This window comes from Pseudophryne corroboree, chromosome 9 (assembly GCF_028390025.1).
Source record: "Pseudophryne corroboree isolate aPseCor3 chromosome 9, aPseCor3.hap2, whole genome shotgun sequence".
Taxonomy (NCBI): Eukaryota; Metazoa; Chordata; class Amphibia; order Anura; family Myobatrachidae; genus Pseudophryne; species Pseudophryne corroboree.
Window position 1 is genome coordinate 298,206,954 of NC_086452.1, and position 24,183 is coordinate 298,231,136.

General features: G+C 49.5%; 1 protein-coding gene across 3 annotated transcripts in view; it reads right to left on the reverse strand.

Moving 5' to 3' along the window:
* Positions 1–24,183, reverse strand: part of RRP7A (ribosomal RNA processing 7 homolog A) — a 96,081-nt gene that overhangs the window by 8,485 nt on the left and 63,413 nt on the right. For 2 of the 3 annotated variants that reach the window (XM_063940394.1, XM_063940395.1), the window contains exon 6: positions 467–665. In XM_063940394.1, coding sequence (XP_063796464.1) covers positions 467–665 — 199 coding nt within the window. Of the gene's footprint in view, positions 1–466; positions 666–960; positions 1,106–24,183 lie in introns of those variants that run through there. The other variant, XM_063940396.1, reaches the window with a different exon arrangement.

The following is a 24,183-nucleotide window of genomic DNA, read 5'->3' on the forward strand; positions in this document are numbered from 1 at the left end:
GAATTTCTTCACAGATTAGCCATGGAAAATGATGACAATTTTGAAATCATACACATTTAGCCATAAGTCCCCTCGCAGTGTAAGTGCGACCATATGCTGCACTTATGGTAGTCACTAATTGTTTGTTCACAGACCCACAGGGCTGCGTTCAATAACCCACCAGTCAATGGGGCAGATGTATTAAGCCTGGAGAAGGAATTAAACAGTGATAAGCGCAAGGTGATAAAGCACCAGCCAATCATCTCTTAACGGTAATTTTTTAAATCCATAATGATTGGCTGGTGGGTCATCACCTTGCGCTTATCACTGGTTTATAACTTCTTTATCCCTTTTGCAGGTTAATACATCTGTCCCAATGTCCTTTTATTAAGTGAATTCATCCCTTATATATTTGGTCAAATGTCTCAACATGAACATACAACTTGTATCACTGTACCAGAGCATAGAAACCCCAATTAACACTTACGTTCTTTCTTGCTGTTACGGTGTTGCCAAGCATAGAAATTCAATAGTTCTTTCTGGGCTCTCTTCTTTTTCTCTTTTTCCGCCAGCCGAAGATTCACCATTTCTGTCCGTGCTAAACCTGGACGACGTCCTTTCCTTGTCACTGTAACCCAGCCATCCTCATCTGGCATCCCTTCTTCTTCCTTTTCTTTTTCCTCTTTCTATGCAGGAGAGTAAAGGAATCAGTTTTTTTTTGACTAGCTGTACTCTAGGGCAGATGTATTAACCTGGAGGAGGCATAAGGAAGTGATAAACCAGTGATATGTGCAAGGTGATAAACACACCAGCCAATCAGTTCCAATATGTAAATTAACAGTTAGGATCTGATTGGCTGGTGCCTTTAGCACCTTACACATATCACTGGTTTATCACTTCCTTATGCCTTCTCCAGGTTAATACATCTGCCCCTCTGTTCCTAACAGAACACCTTTAAAGAAAATGTTACCTAACTTTATACCACGCTGATGTTCCAGGGTTATACTGTACATCCTGAAAGCACTGTAGCATTGGCGAGGGGAACTACCACACACACTGGTGTATATTTCTTGCTTAACCTGTGAAGAATACTTTTTTGTTTTTTCCCCCTGTGTGCTGGAATAGGCTATAAAAAAAAAAAAAAAAAAAAAAGGATTTTAATTACCTACCAGTAAATCCTTTTCTCCTAGTCCGTAGAGGCTACTGGGGTCCATTTAGTACCATGGGTATAGACGGGTCCACTAGGAGCCATGGGCACTTTAACAATTTGACAGTGTGGGCTGGCTCCTCCCTCCTCTATGCCCCTCCTACCATTCTCAGTCTGGGAAACTGCGCCCGAGGAGACGGACATACTTTGAGAGGATAGATAAGGATAGTGGTGAGATTCCGAACGAACACCCCCCCCCCACACACACACACACACACACACACACACACCCCCCACCCCACCTACCTTCATCAACATTACTTAACCAATTAACAGTGCAGGAAGAATGAAGCATTGACTACGAGAGAAGGATTTACCGGTAGGTAATTAAAATCCTATTTTCTCTTACATCCTAGAGGATACTGGGGTCCATTTAGTACCATAGCTCCCAAACCGGGTGGGAGAGTGCTGAGGTTCCTGCAGAACTGATTGACCAAACTGAAGGTCCTCAGAGGCCAAAGTATCGAACTTGTAGAACTTGGCAAACGTGTTCGAACCTGACCAAGTAGCTGCTTGGCAGAGCTGTAAAGCCGAGACACCCTGAGCGGCCGCTCAGGAAGAACCCACTGACGTAGTACAGTGGGCCTGTACAGATTTTAGAAACGGCAAAATTGCCGTGGAATAAGTATGCTGGATAGTAAGTCTGCTCCAGCTTGAAGCAGGACACCCAATCTTATTGGGATCATAAAGAACAAACAGCGAGTCCATCTTTCTGTGACGAGCTGTTCTTTTCACATACACCTTCAAAGCCCTCACAACATCCAAAGACTTTGAAGTAGCAGAGGTGTCGGTGACAACCGGAACCACAGTAGGTTGGTTGATGTGAAATGCGGACACCACTTTCGGAAGAAATTGCTGACGAGTTCTGAGTTCAGCTCTATCCTCATGGAAAATTAAATAGGGACTTTTGTGAGACAAAGCCCTCAGCTCCGACACACATCTTGCTGAAGCCAAGGCCAACAGTGTTCCACGTGAAATACTTTACATACACCTCCCATAACGGTTCAAACCAGTCCGATTGGAGGAACTGCAGCACCACATTGAGAGCCCAAGGTGCCGTGGGAGGTACAAAGGTAGGCTGGATGTGCAGAACACCTTTCAAGAACGCCTGGACTTCAGGGAGAGAAGCCAATTGTTTCTGAAAGAAAATGGACAAGGCCGAAATCTGGACTTTTATGGAGCCCAGACGCAAGCCCACATCCACGCCTGCCTGCAGAAAAAGCAGGAACCGTCCCAGATGGGAATCCACCGCAGAATAATTTCTGCTCTCACTCCAAGAGACTTATTTCTTCCAAATACGATGGTAATGCTTAAACGTTACCCCCTTCCTGGCTTGGACCATAGTCAGGATAACATAGTTAGGGATCCCTCTCCTGGCTAGAATCAGATGTACAACTTCCATGCCGTCAAACGTAGCCGCGGTAAGTCCTGATAGATGAACCGGGCCCTGTTGCAGAAGATCCTCGCGAAGAGGTAGAGGCCACGGATCTTTGAGGAGCATCTCCAGGAGGTCTGCGTACCAGGCCCTTCTTGGCCAGTCCGGAGCAATGAGTATTACTTGAACCTTTTCCCTTTTTATACGTTTTAGAATTCTCTGGATCAGAGGAAGTGGAGGAAACACTTACACCATCTGATAGACCCATGGAGTTGTCAGGGCGTCGATCGCCACCGCCTGTGAGTCTCTCGACCTGGAACAATACCGACTGAGCTTCTCGTTTGAGACGAGAAGCCACCATGTCGATCTGTGGATATCCCCATCGACTTGTCAATCACCTGAACACGTCCGGGTGAAGGCCTCACTCCCCTGGGTGCAGGTTGTGACTGCTGAGGAAGTCTGCTTCCCAGTTGTCTACTCCCGGAATGAAGACCGCTGACAACGCCAAAGCGTTTCTCTATGCCCAGAGGAGAATTCTTGACACCTCTGACATCGCTGCTCTGCTTTTCGTTCCGCTCTGTCGGTATATGTACATTACTGCCGTCACATTGTCCGACTGGACCTGAATTGCCCAATCTTGAAGATTAGGCCTGCAGAAGGGCGTTGTATATGGCCCTGAGTTCCAGAATGTTGATCGGAAGGATGACTTCCTGACTTGACCATCTTCCCTAAAACTGCACCCCCTGAGTGACTGTTCCCCAACCTCTGAGGCCTGCATCTGTGGTTAACAGAATCCAGTTCTGAATTCCAAACCTCCGTCCTGAGACGAGGTGAGAAGACTGTAGCCACCACAGAAGGGAGATCCAGGCCAAAATGTTTATCGGTAGGCCGGCTTCCAGACTTGTCCACCTTCCTTGGAAGGTTTCCCCTTGAGTGACTGCGCCCCAGCCCCGGAGACTTGCATCCGTGGTTAGAAGGATCCAGTCCTGAATCCCGAACCTGCGGCCCTCCAGAAGGTGAGCCAGTTGCAGCCACCAGAGGAGTGAATCCTGGCCTTTGGTGACAGATGGATCCTCTGGTGCATGTGAAGATGCGATCCGGACCATTTGTCCAACAGATCGAGCTGGAAAGGGCTTGCGTGAAGCCTTCCGTATTGAAGTGCCTCGTAAGAGGCCACCATTTCCCCCAGAAGGCGAATGCACAGATACCTGGGTTTGCTTCAGGACATCCCGAACCAACAACTGGATTACCAATGCCTTTTCCAACGGAAGAAACACCTTTTGTGACTCAGTGTCCAGTATCATTCCCAGGAATGGGAGCCTCCATGTTGGCTCTAGGTGAGATTTCGGAAGGTTCAGAATCCACCAGTGATCCTGGAGGAGGTTGGTTGAGAGAGTAATGCTGTTCAGTAACTTCTCCCTGGACGGCGCTTTTATCAGGAGATGGTCCAGGTACGGAATTATGTTCACTCCCTGTTTGCAGAGTAGAAACATCATCTCTGCTTTCACCTTGGTGAACACCCTCGGTGCCGTGGATAGACCAAATGGCAGGGCCTGGATCTGGTAGTGACAGTCCTGCAGTGCAAACTGTAGATAAGCCTGATGAGGTGGCCAGATCGGAATATGAAGGTACGCATCCTTGATATCCAGAGACACTAGGAATTCCCCCTCCTCCACGATCACCGCTCTCAGTGACTCCATCTTCAGTTTGAACACTCTTAAGTACGGGTTCAAAGACTTGAGGTTCAGAATCCTTTTACCGAACCGTCCGGCTTCGGTACTACAAACAAGTTGGAATATTACCCCTTGTTTAGAAGATGAGGTGGAACTGGAACAGTGGCCTGCGTCTGTACCAGTTTTTGGATGGCATGCTGTAAAGTCATACTTGCCTCTTGTGAAACTGGCAAGCCTGATTTGAAGAATCTGTGAGGTGGGAGCTCTTGGAACTCCAGTCTGTAGCCCTGGGAAATAAGATGTATGACCCAGGGATCCTGGCACGAATTTGACCAGATCTGACTGAAGAATTGTAGTTGGGCGCCCACCTGACAGCCTTCCAGGCATTGCGGTCCACCGTCATGCTTTAGTCTTTGAGGAAGCAGAGCCCGAGCTCTGTTCATGAGCACCTGCAGTTACTGGTTTGTGTGGTTTACCTCTTGCGCCACTGGAGGACGTAGAAGCACCTCTGGATTTGCCCTTAAACTTGGCTGTAAATTTGAAGCTGAATAAGCTTTCCTGGCAGGCTTTGGAAGGAAGATAAGCATTAGCTGTGGAGATCCATTTGCCTAGTTCATCTCCAAACCAGTCCTCTTCTGTGAATGGTAGGCTTTCCACGCCTTTCCTGGAGTCCGCATCAGCAGTCCACTGGCGTAGTCACAAGCCCCTGCGTGCCGACACTGCCATAGCGGAGGTACGTGCGTTAAGGATACCCATTTCCTTTAAGGCTTCCACCATAAAGTTCGCAGAGTCCTGTATATGCTGCACAAGCAAGACAACATCCCCCCTAGATAAGGAATCTAACCCCTCAACTAGGTTACCTGACCATTTAGCAATGGCTTTAGAGATCCCCGTACAAGCAATAGTGGGTCTTTGGGCCACCCTAGCAGCTGTGTACAATGATTTGAGTGTAGTCTCAATTTTACGATCAGCCATGTCTTTTAGGGAGGCTGCACCAGGAACAGGCAATACAATTTTACGTGACAGCCTAGAGACAGATGCGTCCACCATCGGTGGATTTCCCATTGATCTGATACTTCTTATCAGGATTAACCTATGGTTCTTCAAACAGGGTATTCAATTCCTTTGACACAGGAAAAGTAACGGAGGACTTCTTCTTTACATTAAAATAAGATTCCTCACCCTCCTCTGACACCTTATCAGGAATATGCAGACATTCTCTGATAGCTTCTATATGAGCCTCTATTCCCTGTGATAGAGCCACATCCCCCGCCTCCAAGTCTACCTCACTCTCCTCCAAGTCTGACCCATCAGCATCAGAGTCAGATTGCATGATACGGGCCAGAGATCGCTTTTACGGATAAATGTAAGGGGACAGACACTTTTTTGGGGACAGAGTCTCTGTTCATAAACTCATCCACAGTCTGTTTTAAGTATTGCGTCTCTTTCTCATTGCGGGATAGCTTTATAGAAAGAGTGGAAATCATTCCTTTGAGAGAATTAACCCACTCAGATTCAGCACCGCTAGCTTGGGACCCTGAGTACCCAGTAGTGAGCCCCCTAGTGAAGAGGAACAGTCCACTGTACAAGAAACACACACACTTTGCCTGACATAATGCAAATGTGACAGCACAAAGACACAGGAAAAGGTTAAGCACAATTAACCCACAAAGAGCCCTTCAGGGAGAGACAGAGTTGTTTAAAGACAGCCCCCACTGCGCCCTTATCGCTAATGCCATGCTTAGCCGGGTCGCAGACTAAGTACCCTGATAGGGGACTTAGTACACTAATAGTCGCTCCCCCCCCCCTGCTATTACCCCCTAGTACCGCTGAGGTAATCTGAAGTCACACTGGAGGAGCTGCGTGTCAGCGTCTGTGTCCACTGCAGCGGGAAAATGGTTCCGCTCAAAGTGAAGCCCCGCCCTTTCAATGGCGCACGGTCTTCCCGCTTTTTTTTATACTGGCTGAGGAATCTGGTGCTTAAAATGGAGAGTAACCGTTTTAAGGCTGCGTTGCCAGTCTGGGTACTGTGTATAGTGTACTGAGACGTAGTTGTGTACTGTGTCTGGAGACGCATTCCGCCCAGTTTAGAAGCCGTGCGTCTCCTTACCTTTGTGCCGCCATAATGGCCGGTGCCCCGCTAACCGGGATGCCGTCTCAGTACTCACCACTCTTCATTCTTCTGGCTCTGTTAGGGGTGGCGGCGTGCTGCGAGAATATACGCTCGCCATGGTGGGGCTTGCGAATGGTTCCCTCAGGAGCGCAGTGTCCTGTCACTGGGGAATGGGACCATTAACCCTTCAAGAGGTTGGGCCATTCCCCCCCTAAATCCCACGAAGCCAACCAGCCCTGCCTGAAAATAACAAACATAGAAAATAAATGCAGAAAACTCTTCAGGAGCTTCCTTCAGCGTGAACGGCTCCTCCGGGCACATTTTCTAAACAGAGTCTGGTAGGAGGGACATAAAGGGAGGAGCCAGCCCACTCTATCAAATTCTTAAAGTGCCCATGGCTCCTAGTGGACCAGTCTTTACCAATGGTACTATATGGACCCCAGTATCCTCTAGGACGTAAGAGAAAATGTATTTGAAACTAAAAAACTATTGCTGTAGCTTTTTGGCTTTAGACTGCACAATTTTAAATGAACAGTACAAAAGGATATGAATATTGCACTGTTCTAAAAGAAGGTATTCCAGTAGTTCCCAAACTGGGTGCCTCGGGTTAGTGTTCCAAAACATCATCATTTGCCAGTGCTGGAGGCTGCAATTCATACAATATGTGGACAAACCATGCCCCCACCACATAACTGCACCTAACGATGACAGGTAAGCACAATTTACATAATTTAATATTTATTTCTGAATTTCTCTATTAGAAACATTTGGGCTAGGGGTGCTGTGATGGAAATGCCAATACTCTAGGGTACAGTGATGTAAAAAGAGTTTGTGAACCACTAAGGCAGTGATTTTCAACCTTTTATAACTCGCGGCACACCAAACAATATTTTAAAATTGGCAAGGCGCACCATCAGTTTCCCACGGAAAAAAAAACCACACACTTTGGCCCTCAGAGTAAAAAATAATCCACACATCCATTGGCCTACACAGAAAAAAACAATCACATTGCCCCCCACATAAATCATGTTGCTCCTTACATAAATCCTATTGCTCTCAACAAAAATAAATCACATTGCTCTCCACATAAATCATGTTGCTCCCCACATAAAATAATCACATTGCTCCCCACATAAATCCTATTGCTCCCTACGTGAATTAGTCACATTGTTCCCCCCTTAAATCCTTTTGCTCCCCACAGAAGAAATAAAATAACAAATATTAGCCCCTTCCTGTCAGCTGCCCTTCTCCCTGTCTCTCAGTGGCGGGGGTTGTTCATAGTAGAGTGCTGCGAATACTGAGCAGCGGATGGTCGGGCAGGTGTGGATGTGGGTGGACAGGGAAAGTTGTGGACGCGGGCAGGAACTGGAAGATGTGTATGCAGGCGGGTGAGCTGGCTGGGTGGTGAGACGATGCGGCCGTGACCTATGATGTCACACCGCCGCGTCTTCAATGCTTCGGTCACGACTGATCCTCTAAGAAGAGTCTAGGCCACAGTTTGCTCTGAAGGTGCAGGCAGTGACTCTGACTCCACGGCACACCTTGCAACTGGTCGCGGCACACTAGTGTGCCACGGCACACTGGTTGAAAAAGCCTGCACTAAGGTATTCCATAACCACAGGTTGCATACATAAATCGGCTACTATGAGTTAACATGCGTAGCTGCTTAACTGAATCTGCATCAAAGGCAAGAGAAGTAAAACATTACTAAAGCAATGTGCAAAATCCTTTTTATTTTCAGTATGGAATCTATTATTTATATCAAAAAGGAAGAAGAGAACAACTTTTTGGGGGGCACTCTTTAGAACATAGTATTAATAGTAGGAATTAAAATGTAACCTTTATTGAAGCTAGTATTTCCTAAATTGTAACGTGTGTAAATACAAAAAAAGTACAAGAAAATTAGGGCTTGATCTGAACAGAATGAAGCGGGTCGCACCCAGGAGCCTGACACGGGTGCTTCCCAGCTCCCGACCCGCCTCAGGCCCCTCTCTGCTGCTGTTTCCAACCCGGCATATTGCTGGGTTGGTGATGTCAGCAGTGACGTGACCGGGCCGGCGCTTGGAGATCACATGATCTCCAAGAGCAGCCCATCCATACAGTGTGAACGGGAAACTCATTCCCATTTACACAGCACAGCGAGCAGCGTTGAACCCATGTTCAACCGTGCAAGCTACCAGAGTTGGAATACCAGGTCACTCGATCTGGATTATTCTAACTGGGCGCTTTTACACCCCACAACAACACGGGTTATTCACGCTCATGTGCAATAACCAGTGTTACAAGCTGGCAGTGTAAAAGGGGTATTATTGTATATCAAAAAATTTATCCGGTTCAAACTATAAGATTATCACTTGATATGTCACAACATACAAAAGGGTCATTCCACATCAAATCACCCCCAAAAAATGAAATGTCCACCACCCATCTCAGATTTTTACAATAAAATTTTTTTTTTTTTTATAGTTGAGGGGATGTAAAAAAGAAAATTTTCTGCCAAATATCTCGACTGTCTGACGATTCGTTTGTTAAATATTGTTTTTTCAATTTATCAAATTATTTACTAATCGTGGCTTCTTTATCCAGTTTATTTGAAGTATGACGGGTGTTTATTAAGTAATCACCATGAAATCTGGACCCCTAAGGAAACTATTCCTCCCAAATCCAAACAAAATTACTTATGTTGTGTGTTACGGTAAAAACACACGTTTTCAAAAACTTAAAAAACGCTAAGTTCAATCAACATTAGATATCACAATTTTTTAGGTACTTAACAAAGGTATACGTTATTACCACACACACAAAAAAAATCTGTTTCACTCCGTTTCATAGTGGAGAAAAAAAAATCATGACGTTGACGTTCAATTACTGTTGTACCGCATACACAATTAGCACAAGAAATCATGGAATTTTAAAACAAACATAACTTGAGTTGAGTTCCTAACTTATTTAATGTCACAGAATACATAGTAAAACAATCAAGAAAACTTAAAGAAACCCATGGCATACTGGCAGAACGTGAGAAATATAGAGGGAAAGCCCTTCCTGTACAAATCGTTCATCGGGTACAGCAGTTTTACGAAGATGATGAACATTCTCGGATGCGCCCTGGAAAGAATGTTGTTTCTGTAAAAGTTCCAGGAGGAAAACGAATTCACAAACAGAAAAGGTGGCAGATTCCCAAGAGAATATTGATGGCATATCCTTTTCCCCTCTGATGACAGGGACAAATGGGAGTCGTCTCCCAATGTGGACAAGGCTCTATCCCGTTTGTCCAAGAAGGTGGCGCTTCCGTCTCCAGACAACTGCTCTCAAGGACCCAGCGGATCGCAAACTGGAGACGACATTGAAGTCCATTTTCGTTAATACTGGTGCATTGCTCAGACCTGCTGTGGCGTCTGTATTGGGTGAGTAGTGCTATTGCTAAGTGGGCTGATAATTTGGCTTCTGATATGGATACCCTTGATAAGGATAACATTCTTTTGACTCTTGGTTATATCAAGGACGCTGCAGATTACCTAAAGGATGCGGCGAGGGATGTTGGCCTCTTGGGATCAAGAGTCAATGCCATGGCGGTCTCGGCCAGGAGGGCGCTGTGGATTCATCAATGGAATGCTGATGCAGATTCCAAGAAGAATATGGACGCTCTCCCTTTTAAAGGTAGTGTCTTGTTTGGAGACGGCCTGGCTGACCTGGTGTCTACCGCTACTGCGGGTAAGTCATCTTTTCTTCCTTATGTTCCCACACAACAGAAAAAAGGCACCCCATCAGCAGATGCAGTCCTTTCAGCCTAATAAATACAAAAGAGTCGTCCTTCCTCGCCTCAAAGGGTAGAGGAAGGGGAAAGAAGTCGCCTGCAGTGTCAGGCACCCGGGACCAAAAGTCCTCCCCCGCCTCTACCAAGTCCACCGTATGATGCTGGGGCTCCCCTGCGGGAGTCCGTACCGGTGGGGGGGCCGTCTCCGATTCTTCAGTCAGGTCTGGTTTCAATCGGGCCTGGATCCTTGGGTCTTAGACATAGTGTCCCAAGGATACAGACTGGAGTTTCAGGAGATGCCCCCCCCCCGCCGCTTTTTCGTGTCGGCCTTGCCAGTTTATCTTCCGAAAGGGAAGTGGTAAAGGCTGCGATACAAAAGTTGTGTCAGAGGGTCGTTATGCCGGTTCCCCCATCCCAATAGGGGGACGGGTTCTATTCGATCCTCTTTGTCGTGCCGAAGCCGGACGGCTCGGTCAGACCGATTCTGAATCTAAAATCCCTCAATCCATACTTTAAAATGTTCAAGTTCAAGATGGAGTCTCTTCGAGCTGTGATCTCCAGCCTCGAAGGGGGGGATTTTATGGCGTCAGTCGACATAAAAGATGCTTACTTGCACGTCCCGATATACCCTCCTCATCAAGCCTTCTTGAGGTTTGCGGTACAGGATTGTCATGACCAATTTCAGGCATTGCTGTTTGGGCTTTCCACGGCCCCGAGGGTTTTCACCAAGGTAATGGCGGAAATGATGGTTCTCCTTCGCAAGCAAGGGGTCACAATTATCCCGTACTTGGTCGATCTCCTGATAAAGGCGAGGTCCAAGGAACAGTTGTTGAGAAACGTGGATCTCTCCCTGTCGGTTCTGCGACATCACGGTTGGATTCTAAATTTGCCAAAGTCTCAGCTGATCCCGGCCACTCGGCTGTCCTTCCTGGGTATGATCCTAGACACTGAACTACAGAGAGTATTTCTTCCGGAGGACAAAGCTCTGGAGATCCAGACCATGGTCAGGGAGCTTCTGAGGCCGACAAGTGTGTCGATTCATCAATGCACTCTGATACTAGGGAAGATGGTGGCGGCTTACGAAGCCATTCCGTTTCGCAGGTTTCATGCCCGGGTGTTTCAGTGGGATCTCCTAAACAAATGGTCCAGGTCTCACCTGACCATGCACCGGAAAATAAGTCTATCTTCCAGGGCCAGGATATCTCTCCTGTGGTGGCTGCAAGGTTCTCACCTTCTAGAGGGACGCCGATTCGGAATCCAGGACTGGGTTCTGCTGATAACAGATGCAAGTCTCCGAGGCTGGGGCGCAGTCACGCAAGGAAGAAATTTCCAGGGAAAGTGGTCAAGCCAGGAATCTTGTCTCCACATAAATGTTCTCGCGTTAAGAGCCATTTACAATGGCCTGCTGCAAGCGAAGAACCTTCTTCAGGGTCTCCCTGTTCTGATCCAGTCGGACAACATAACAGCGGTGGCGTACGTAAACTGCCAAGGCGGAACGAGGAGCAGGGCGGCAATGGCGGAGGCCACAAGAATCTTTCGCTGGGCGGAACAGCACGTAAGCGTTCTGTCGGCAGTTTTCCTCCCAGGAGTAGACAACTGGGAAGCAGACTTCCTCAACAGACACGATCTCCATCCGGGAGAGTGGGCTCTTCATCAAGAGGTGTTTGCAGAAGTGACAAGGCGTTGGGGAATTCCTCTGATAGACATGATGGCGTCGCGCCTCAACAAGAAGCTTCCGCGGTATTGTTCCAGGTCAAGGGACCCCCAAGCCAGTGCAGTGGACTCCATGGTAACTCCGTGGGCGTTTCGGTCGGTGTATGTGTTCCCTCTGCTTCCTCTCATTCCAAAGGTGCTGAGGATCGTAAGATGAACAGGGGTTCAGGCAATACTCGTTGTTCCAGATTGGCCACGAAGGGCTTGGTATCCGGATCTTCAGGAGTTGCTTGTAGAAGATCCTTGGCCGCTTCCTCTAAGAGAGGAACTGTTACTGCAGGGGCCCTGCGGGTTTCCGGCAGTGGCGTAACAACTGCCCCCGCAGCCCTCACGGTGGCTTGGGGGCGCAGGGCTGCGGGGGCGCCACTGATTTAGCGCAGATTGACATGCGGACGAGCGTCCGCATGTCAATCTGCGGTCTCCTCCTTCCCTCCGCTGCTGTAAGGAGGGACACGGAGGGCACAGCACGCGCCTCTCCTGTGTCCCTGGCGTGTCTAATAAAGGAAGTGCCGTTCGTGAGCTCTGATTGGCTCACGAACCGTCACTTCGTTTAACAGACCCGCCGGAGACCCAGGAGGGACACAGGAGAGGCTCGCGCTGTGCCCTCCGTGTCCCTCCAACACAAAACAGCAGGGGGAGGGCGGCTTATGTGGCACTGGGGGCGTATGTGGCACAGGGGGAGGGGGGCTTATGTGGCACTGGGGACATGTGAGTACCTGGCACTGTGGGGGAATATCTGGCACTGGGAGAGCACATTCCTAGCAACAAGCACTACCCCCTAGCAACGAGCATAACACCCAGTGCATGAAACCCCTGGCAACGAGCATGACACCCTGAGCATGAAAACCCCTGGCAGCGTGCATGGAACCAAGAGCATGAAACCCCTGGCAACGAGCAGGTAATTTAAAAGTAATTAGAAGCCTTACTGTAGGACTTAATGTGTAATGGGCATTACGGTGTGTGACAATGTATCACAGACATTGCGGTGTGTGTCATAATGTGTCTCAGGCATTACGGTGTGTGGCATACTATATCACTGGCATTGTGGTATAATGTCTCAGGGGCATTGCAGTGTGGCATAGGGTATAACGGGCATTGCAGTATGTGTCACAGGCATTACGGTGTATGGTATACTATATCACGGCAATTGTGATATGTGGTATAATGTCTCAGGGTCATTGCAGTGTGTGGCATAATGTATCACGGACATTGCGGTGTGTGTCATAATGTGTCAGGCATTACAGTGTGTTGTATACTATATCACGAGCATTGTGGTATAATGTCTCAGGGTCATTGCGGTGCGTGTCATAATGTGTCACAGACATTGTATGTGCTATAATGTATCATGGGCATTGCAGTGTGTAGCATAATGTATAACGGGCATTGCGATACCTGTTATAATGTGTCACAGGCATTACGGTGTGTGGCATAATGTGTCGGGGGCATTACGGTGTGTGCATTATTGTGTGTGGCATAATGTCTAAGGGCCATTGCAGTATGTTGCATAATGTATACTGGGCATTACTATAAGGAGGAAAATTGACAAATAACATAAGGGGCATGAATCAGGATTATTTTTCTTTCCTGTGGTGGCTAACGTCTGGGCATGCAGGTTGCAAAACTGGGGTATGAGGTAGTCTTTTCCTGCAATGCCACGCCCCTTTATGCAAAGCCACACCCCTTTTTTACGGCGCGCGCATGTTTATCCCTGTACTAGTGGCAATTATGGGGATGTGGGGGGGGGGGGGGGGCGCCGAAGAATTTTTTGGCTTGGGGAGAAAAATTTCTAGTTACGCCACTGTTTCCGGACTTACCGCGGCTGCGCTTGACGGCGTGGAAGATGAACGCCAAATCCACGCTCGGAAGGGTATTCCTGGGGAGGTCATCCCCACTCTCCTTAAAGCTAGGAAGGAGGTTACAGCAAAACATTATCACCGTATTTGGAGAAAGTATGTGTCCTGGTGTGAAACCAAGGCAGTTTAATTTGGGTCGTTTCCTCCATTTTTTGCCGGCAGGCGTAGATGCAGGCCTGAAATTGGGTTCCATCAAAGTGCAGATTTCGGCTTTATCCATTTTCTTTCAAAAGGAATTGGCTGTCCTTCCTGAGGTTCAGACTTTCGTGAAGGGAGTGCTGCATATCCATCCTCCATTTGTGCCACCCGTGGCACCGTGGGATCTTGAAGTGGTGTTGCAGTTTCTTATGTCTCACTGGTTTGAACCTTTGCGTAAGGTTGAGTTAAAGTTTCTCACTTGGAAAGTGGTCATGCTTTTGGCTCTGGCATCTGCTAGACGAGTGTCACAGTTGGCGGCTTTGTCTCACAAGAGCCCATATACGATCTTTCATTCTGATAGAGCGGAATTGAGGACTCGTCAACAATTTCTGCCGAAAGTGGTTTCTTTATTTCATATAAACCAACCTATTGTGGTACCTGTGGCTACGGATGCTGTGGCGGTTCTAAAATCTCTTGATGTTATAAGAGCCTTGAAGATTTGTCGCCAGAACGGCTCTTACTAGGAAAACAGAGGCTTTATTTGTGCTGTATGCTTCCAACAAGATTGGAAATCCTGCTTCTAAGCAGACTATTGCACGCTGGATTTGTAATACGATTCAGCAAGCTCATTCTTCGGCTGGGCTACAGTTACCGAAGTCTGTAAAGGCCCATTCTACCAGGAAGGTGGGCTCATCTTGGGCGGCTGCCCGAGGGGTCTCGGCACTTCAACTTTGCCGAGCACCTACGTGGTCGGGTTCAAACACTTTTGCTAAATTCTACAAGTTTGATACTCTGGCTGATGAGGACCTCATGTTTGCTCAATCGGTACTGCAGAGTCGTCCGCACTCTCCCACCCGTTCTGGAGCTTTGGTATAGACCCCATGGTCCTTTTGGAGTCCCCAGCATCCTCTAGAACGTAAGAGAAAATAGGATTCTAATACCTACCGGTAAATCCTTTTCTCCTAGTCCGTAGAGGATGCTGGGCGCCCATCCTAGTGCGGACTGTTCCTTGCAGTTGTAGTGTTACTGGTTAATTTTTTTTGGTTACATGTGGGTTGTGTATCAGTTATATTCAGCTTGTTGCTGTTAGTTCATACTGTTATCTGGTTTCATAATACTCAGGTTGTACGGTATGTTTGTGGTGTGGGCTGGTATGTGTTTCGCCCTTAATTTAACAAAAATCCTTTCCGTCTCTCCTGGGCACAGTTCCTATAACCGAGGTCTGGGGGAGGGGCATAGAGGGAGGAGCCAGTTCACACCCAGTAAAAGTCTTTTTAGTGTGCCCAAGCTCCTGCGGATCCCGTCTATACCCCATGGTCCCTTTGGAGTCCCCAGCATCCTCTACTGACTAGGAGAAAAGTATTTACCGGTAGGTATTAAAATCCTATTTAAATGATGTCACAGACAGAAGAGTGGATGGTTTTTTGAAAAACATATTTTCTCTGTCAGGGGCAGTCATAAGGCCAGCTATAGCCTCAGCCTGGATGGCAAAAGCAGTAGCTGAATGGGCTAACGAACTAGAAAACAGGCTCTCGGCACCTACTAGGGACTGGGAGTCCCATATAGCTCATATTTAACAAGCTGCGCGGTTTTTAGAAGAGGCAGCAATGGATATGGGTACTATTGCATCCAAAGCGTCAGCCTTAACGGTAGCTGCTCGCAGAGCAATTTGGCTATGTTCATGGAAAGCAGATTCAGAATCCAAAAAGGTTCTGGAAGCTTTACCTTTTGTTGGGAAGATTCTTTTTGGTAAGGAATTGACAGATATTCTGGAGTCAGAAGCAGAATCCAAGAAGGTCAGGTTTCCTGCCAGTTATAACCCTAAGCCTAGGGGTTCGGGGTTTCGGCGGCAAAGTAAAACAAAAAGGTAAAAATGAATCTAAGCAGACCCAGTACAATAAGCCTGGTAAAGCAAAGAAGCAATGGGCCACTAGAGGTCCAGCTTCCAAACCAGAACAGAAACCATCAGCCTGATGGCGCGGGCCTCCACCTGGGGGATTCCAAGGTAAGGGGCCGAATTCTTCAGTTTGCACACACATGGCAGCAGTCGACAACAGATGCCTGGGTGCAAGTAGTGGTATCTCTGGGTTATGTTTTCCCTTTCAAGAAGCAGCCTCCTCAAAGGTTTTTTTGCACAAGCCTGTCTCGTATAGAGACGAAGGCCAGAGCCCTGCAATAAGCAGTTCAGAAATTGCTCCAGTCCGTGGTAACTATTCCAGTACCCCCGGAGCAACGGGGGCGGGGTTTTTACTCCAACCTATTTTTGGTTCAGAAGCCAAATGGATCATTCCGGCCAATTCTCAATCTCAAAATGTTAAATACATTTGGGTCCCAAGGTTCCACATGGAGACGTTACGCTCCATAGTTTTGGCCATGGAACCGGGGGATTACATGGTATCCCTGGATATACAGGATGCTTACCTGCATGTGCCTATAGCATTGTCCCATAAGTGTTACCTCAGGTTTGCTATCCTCCAGCAACATTTTCAATTCCAGGCCTTACTCTTTGGGTTAGCCACAGCCCCCAGAGTATATACCAAGATTATGGTGGTTATGGCAGCTTATCTCCGCAAGCAGGGGCTAAGGATTTTTCCATGCCTCAACGATCTTGTAATCCTGGTACAATCCCAGGAATTGCTCGAGCCATCTCAAACAGACAATAACTTGCCTACAGAACCACGGATGGCTCATAAATTGGGCAAAGTCGTCTCTGATTCCGTACCAACGGATGATTCACTTGGGGGCTGTATTGGATTCAAGTCTGCAGAAAATATTTTTACCTCGGGAAAAGATATCCAAGGTACAGTTAATGACTCAGGAATTGTTGCACAGTCAGACAATATCAATTCACGCAGCAATGCGAGTGATGGGGTTGATGGTGTCAACATTCGACATGGTGGAATATGCACAATTCCACTTAAGACCTCTGCAGCATCTGATTCTGGACAGATGGAATGGAGTACATCAGACAAAGAAAACATAACGAATGTGTTCACATCAGACCATGTACAGTGCCTTGCTAAAGTATTCACCCCCCTTTGCATTTTTCATGTTTTTTGCCTCACAACCTGGAATTAAAAATAAGAATTTACTCACCGGTAATTCTATTTCTCGTAGTCCGTAGTGGATGCTGGGAACTCTGTAAGGACCATGGGGAATAGACGGGCTCCGCAGGAGACTGGGCACTCTAAAGAAAAGATTAGGTACTATCTGGTGTGCACTGGCTCCTCCCTCTATGCCCCTCCTCCAGACCTCAGTTAGGGAAACTGTGCCCGGAAGAGCTGACATTACAAGGAAAGGATTTTTGGAATCCAGGGTAAGACTCATACCAGCCACACCAATCACACCGTACAACTTGTGATAACCTTACCCAGTTAACAGTATGAACAACAACTGAGCCTCACTCAACGGATGGCTCATAACAATAACCCTTATTTAAGCAATAACTATATACACGTATTGCAGAAAGTCCGCACTTGGGACGGGCGCCCAGCATCCACTACGGACTACGAGAAATAGAATTACCGGTGAGTAAATTCTTATTTTCTCTGACGTCCTAGTGGATGCTGGGAACTCCGTAAGGACCATGGGGATTATACCAAAGCTCCCAAACGGGCGGGAGAGTGCGGATGACTCTGCAGCACCGAATGAGCAAACACAAGGTCCTCCTCAGCCAGGGTATCAAACTTGTAGAACTTTGCAAAGGTGTTTGAACCCGACCAAGTAGCCGCTCGGCAAAGCTGTAAAGCCGAGACCCCTCGGGCAGCCGCCCAAGAAGAGCCCACCTTCCTTGTGGAATGGGCTTTTACTGATTTTGGATGCAGCAATCCAGCCGCAGAATGAGCCAGCTGAATCGTGCTACAGATCCAGCGAGCAATAGTTTGCTTTGAAGCAGGAGCACCCAGCCTGTTGGGTGCATGCAGGATAAACAGCGAGTCAGTCTTCCTGACTCCAGCCGTTCTGGAAACATATTTTCAAAGCCCTGACTACGTCCAGCAACTTGGAGTCCTCCAAGTCCCGAGTAGCCGCAGGCACCACAATAGGTTGGTTCAAATGAAACGATGATACCACCTTTGGGAGAAATTGGGGACGCGTCCTCAATTCTGCCCTGTCCATATGGAAGATCAGATATGGGCTTTTACATGACAAAGCCGCCAATTCCGACACACGCCTAGCCGATGCTAAGGCCAACAGCATGACCACTTTCCACGTGAGATACTTTAGTTCCACGGTCTTAAGTGGCTCGAACCAGTGGGATTTCAGGAAATCCAACACAACGTTAAGATCCCAGGGTGCCACTGGTGGCACAAAAGGGGACTGAATATGCAGCACTCCCTTAAACGTCTGAACCTCAGGCAGTGAAGCCAGTTCTTTTTGAAAGAAAATGGATAGGGCCGAAATCTGGACCTTTATGGACCCCAATTTTAGGCCCATAGTCACCCCTGACTGTAGGAAGTGCAGGAATCGACCCAGCTGGAATTCCTCTGTAGGGGCCGTCCTGGCCTCACACCAAGCAACATATTTACGGTGATAATGCTTTGCGGTCACGTCCTTCCTAGCCTTTATCAGCGTAGGAATAACTTCATCCGGAATGCCTTTTTCCGCTAGGATCCGGCGTTCAACCGCCATGCCGTAAAACGCTGCCGCAGTAAGTCTTGGAACAGACAGGGCCCTTGTTGCAGCAGGTCCTGTCTGAGAGGCAGAGGCCATGGGTCCTCTGTGCGCATTTCTTGCAGTTCCGGGTACCAAGTCCTTCTTGGCCAATCCGGAACAATGAGTATTGTTCTTATCCCTCTCTTTCTTACTATTCTCAGTACCTTGGGTATGAGAGGAAGAGGAGGAAACACATATACCGACTGGTACACCCACGGTGTCACTAGGGCGTTCACAGCTATCGCCTGAGGGTCCCTTGACCTGGCGCAATATCTTTTTAGCTTTTTGTTGAGGCGGGACGCCATCATGTCCACCTGTGGCAGTTCCCATCGCTTTGCAATCTGTGTGAAGACTTCTTGATGAAGTCCCCACTCTCCCGGGTGGAGGTCGTGTCTGCTGAGGAAGTCTGCTTCCCAGTTGTCCACTCCCGGAATGAACACTGCTGACAGTGCTTGCACGTGATTCTCCGCCCACCGAAGAATCTTTGTGGCTTCCGCCATTGCCATCCTGCTTCTTGTGCCGCCCTGGCGGTTTACATGGGCGACCGCCGTGATGTTGTCTGACTGAATCAGCACTGGCCGGTTTCGAAGCAGGGGCTCTGCTTGACTCAGGGCGTTGTAAATGGCCCTTAGTTCCAATATATTTATGTGTAGAGAAGTCTCCAGACTAGACCACAGCCCTTGGAAGTTTCTTCCCTGAGTGACTGCCCCCCATCCTCGGAGGCTTGCATCCGTGGTCACCAGGACCGAGTCCTGTATGCCGAACCTGCGGCCCTCGAGAAGGTGAGCACTCTGCAGCCACCACAGAAGAGACACCCTGGCCCTTGGGGACAGGGTGATTAGCCGATGCATCTGAAAATGCGATCCGGACCACTTGTCCAACAGATCCCACTGAAAGATCCTTGCATGGAACCTGCCGAAGGGAATGGCTTCGTATGAAGCCACCATCTTTCCCAGGACTCGCGTGCAGTGATGCACAGATACCTGTTTTGGTTTCAGGAGGTCCCTGACCAGAGATGCTAATTCCTGGGCCTTCTCCACCGGGATAAACACTTTCTTCTGTTCTGTGTCCAGAATCATGCCCAGGAAAAGCAGACGCGTCGTAGGAATCAGCTGCGACTTTGGAACATTCAGAATCCAGCCGTGCTGTTGCAACGCTTCCTGAGAGAGTGCTACGCTGATCAACAACTGCTCTCTGGACCTCGCCTTTATGAGGAGATCGTCCAAGTACGGGATAACTATAACTCCCTTCTTCCGAAGGAGTATCATCATTTCGGCCATTACCTTGGTAAATATCCTCGGTGCCGTGGACAGGCCAAACGGCAACGTCTGGAACTGGTAATGATAGTCCTGTACCACAAACCTGAGGTACCCCTGGTGATGTGGGTAAATGGGGACATGCAAGTAAGCATCCTTGATGTCCAGCGACACCATAAAATCCCCCTCTTCCAGGCTTGCAATAACCGCTCTGAGCGATTCCATTTTGAACTTGAATTTCTTTATATAAGTGTTTAAGGATTTTAAATTCAGAATGGGTCTCACCGAACCGTCCGGTTTCGGTACCACAAACATTGTGGAATAGTAACCCCTTCCCTGTTGAAGGAGGGGGACCCTGATAATCACTTGCTGGAGGTACAGCTTGTGAATTGCCGCCAGTACTACCTCCCTTTCCATGGGGGAAGCTGGCAAGGCTGATTTGAGGTAACAGCGGGGGGGGGGGGGGGGGGGGGGGGGAGTCGCTTCGAATTCCAGCTTGTATCCCTGAGATACAATTTGTACAGCCCAGAGATCCACCTGTGAGCGAACCCACTGGTTGCTGAAGTTTCGGAGACGCGCCCCCACCGCACCTGGCTCCGCCTGTGGAGCCCCAACGTCATGCGGTGGACTTACTGAAAGCAGGGGAGGACTTTTGTTCCTGGGAATTGGCTGCATGGTGCAGCTTTTTACCTCTACCCCTGCCTCTGGCAAGAAAGGATGCGCCCCTGACCCTCTTGCCTTTCTGAGAACGAAAGGACTGCATTTGATAATACGGTGCTTTCGTAGGCTGTGAGGAAACCTGAGGCAAGAAAGTCGACTTTCCAGCTGTCGCTGTGGACACGAGGTCCGATAGACCGTCCCCAAACAATTCCTCACCCTTATAAGGCAAAACCTCCATGTGTTTTTTAGAATCAGCATCTCCTGTCCATTGCCGAGTCCATAAGACCCTCCTGACAGAAATGGACATAGCATTAATTCTAAAGCCCAGCAGGCAAATGTCCCTCTGAGCATCCCGCATATATAAGACGACGTCTTTTATATGGCCCAGGGTTAGCAAAACAGTATCCCTGTCGAGGGAATCTATGTCGTCTGACAGAGTATCTGTCCATGCTGCTACAGCACTACACATCCAGGCTGAAGCAATAGCAGGTCTCAGTAGAGTACCAGAATGTGTATACACTGACTTCAGGATAGCTTCCTGCTTTCTATCCGCAGGCTCCTTTAGGGCGGCCATATCCTGAGACGGCAGGGCCACCTTTTTAGATAAGCGTGTCAGCGCCTTGTCCACCCTAGGGGATGTTTCCCAACGTAACCTGTCCGTTGGCGGAAAAGGGTACGCCATCAGTAACCTCTTAGAAATCACTAGTTTCTTATCAGGGGAACTCCACGCTTCTTCACATAATTCATTTAATTCATCAGATGGGGGAAAAGTCACTGGCTGCTTTTTCTCCCCAAACATATAAACCCCTTTTGGTATTAACAGGGTTAATCTCAGAAATGTGTAATACATCTTTCATTGCAATAATCATGTATCGGATGGCCTTGGTCATTTTAGACTGTAAATGTGCCTCAGCGTCGACACTTGAGTCGGACTCCGTGTCGACATCTGTGTTAACCATCTGAGATAGAGGGCGTTTATGAGCCCCTGACTGTTTCCGAGTCACCTGGGCAGGCGCGGGCTGAGACCCCGGCTGTCCCAAGGCTGCAGCGTCATCAAACCTTTTATGTAAGGAGCTTACATTGTCGTTTAGGACCTTCCACATATCCATCCAATCAGGTGTCGGCCCCGACACCACACTTATCTGCCCTTGCTCCGCCTCCATGTAACCCTCCTCATCAAACATGTCGACACAGCCGTACCGACACACCGCACACACAGAGGGAATGCTCAGACTGAGGACAGGACCCCACAAAGTCCCTTTGGGAGACAGAGAGAGAGTATGCCAGCACACACCACAGCGCTATATCACACAGGGATTTTCACTTATAATAAGTGATTACCCAATAGCTGCCTTATGTTTTATTTGCGCCTAAATTTATGTGCCCCCCCTCTCTTTTTTACCCTTCTTGTACCTGGACACTGCAGGGGAGAGCCTGGGGAGCTGCTTCCAGCGGAGCTGTGAAGAGAAAATGGCGCTGGTGTGCTGAGGAAGAAGGCCCCGCCCCCTCAGTGGCGGGCTTCTGTCCCGCTTTCTGTGTAAAAAAATGGCGGGGTTTTATATATATATATATATATATATATATATATATATATATATATATATATATACTAGGTGCTTCATCGCGCCCTACGGGCGCTCTTCACACCGTCGCAAGGGGCTACGCCCCCTTAACCCTTGCATGCCTTTCTGGGGTTTAATATTTGTATTATATGGAGTATTACCTGCATACCTTTGTTAGTGGTTAAATATTGCACAATGAAAGGGCGTGCGATGGTGAAGGAGGCGCAGCCCCTTGCGACGGCGTGAACAGCACCTGCAGGGCACGATGTACAGAATGTAGCGGGTGCGACTGCGGATGGTGTCTGTAGATGCTGCGGGTGGAGGGGAGGCAGAAGTGGGGGTGGGGCCCGGATGGGGAAGGTTCGGGAGGTGCTGCGCGTGGGGGAGGGGCAGAGGAGTGGGGGATGCAGATGGGGGAGGGGTCCGGAGGCACCGCAGGTGGGGGAGGGGCAGGGGTGCCACGGGTGGGAGAGGGGCAGGTGTGGGGATGTTGTGGATGGGTGAAGGGTTCCGGAGGTGCTGTGGGATGGGAAGGGACGGGTGTGCCGGGGGTTGGGTAGGGGACCGCAGGCACCATGGGTAGGGTAGGGGCAGGTACGGGTGTTGCGGCGGATGGGAAAGGAGGTCCGGAGGTGCTGCAGGTGGTGGAGGGGCAGGTGCAGGGGTGCCATTGGTGGGGGAGGGGTGGGTGAGGGGGGGACCGCTGATGGAGGAGGGTGTCTGCAGATGCTGCGGGTGGAGGGGGGCAGGTGTGGGGGGAGACTTATAAGGGGGGTGAATGGTGGAAGGGGCCTGGAGGTGCTGTGGGTGGTGAAGGGGTGGAGGAGTAGGAGCCACGGGTGGTGTAGGGGGTCTGGAGGCACAGCATGTGGGGGAGGGGTGGAGTGCCGCATGTGGTGGAGGGGAAGGTGCGGAGGTGTGGTGCATTGGGGAGAGGTCTGGAGGCGCTGCGGGTACTGTACATGCCATAAAAGGTAGTTGGAGGGTATGCAGTAACAGGGCCAGGACAGGGGTGACAGGGTTGACGGGGCCAGGACAGGGGTGACGGGGCCAGGACAGGGGTGACGGGGCCAGGACAGAAATGATAGGGACAGGATAGGGGTGACAGGGCCAGGGAAGGGGCGGCAGGACAAGGACAGGGGTGACGGGGCCAGTATAGGGTTCACAGGGCCAGGATAGGGGTAACAGGGCCAGCATAAGGGTGACAGGGCCAGGATAAGGGTGAAAGGGCCAGAATAAGGGTGGCAGGGCAAGGCCAGGGACATGACAGAACACAGGGCACGGGAGAGATTGGTATTAGGGACAAAACAGTGGTGACAGACAGATGTGTCTTACCGGAGTCACTGCTGCTGGCTGCTGCTGTTCCATTCCAACCTGTTGGGATCTGCTGCTGCTGGAGACTTGGCATGGCTGACTCTCTCAGGCTGGAGTCCTGCTTTCTCTGCCAGTCCGCATCCCCCCCCCCCCCCCCTCCTCAGTCACACACGGCAGACCTCGCGCAGCTGCCGGGGACTGTGGTAAGGTGAGACTGGAAATGACTGGTTAGCCCCCAGGAGATGCTGCGGCTGGAGGGAGGAGGGTGTCATAGCATGCACGTGGCGCGGACCTCACGGCTTCCGGGCACTGTGGTAAGGGGAGACTGGGAGTGACTGGTTAGCTCCCAGGAGACGCTGCGGCTGGAGGGAGGAGTGGGTCAGAGCCTGCAAGCAGCTCGGATTTCTGCAGCGCTACCCGCCAGCTAAAGTGTGAAAATGAGCTGGGCGCACTCCACTGCGGGTGGCAGCGCTGCAGCTAGCGGTGGGGTTGCCGGGGCTGGAGATAACAGAGGCAGTATGGAACCTGCACAGCGGCAGGTGCCTCACTAAACTGCAGCTAAGAAGCGTGGAGTGTGTCAGAAAGTGACGCTCCTCCGCACCAGAGAGACCCTGCTGAGTATGCCGATGTGGGGGGTCAAGCACACAGTGAGCCGGTGCCCGTCTGTCTGTATGACATACCCCTCACACACCCCCATACCTCCCAAATGTCCCGATTTTCGCGGGACAGTCCCATTTTTTGGGGTCTGTCCTGCTGTCCCACCCGCGGGTCGCAGTGTCCTGCGGTGGGGGGGGGGGGGGGGGGGGGCAGTTGGAAAGCTCCTGTACTCGCTGTTCTGCTTAGCAGAGCAGCGGTGAATAGTGGAGACAGAGGGAGAGGGAGAGGGGGCATCAGGGGGTACGGATTAATGGGGGGGTTCCAGCAGCAGAG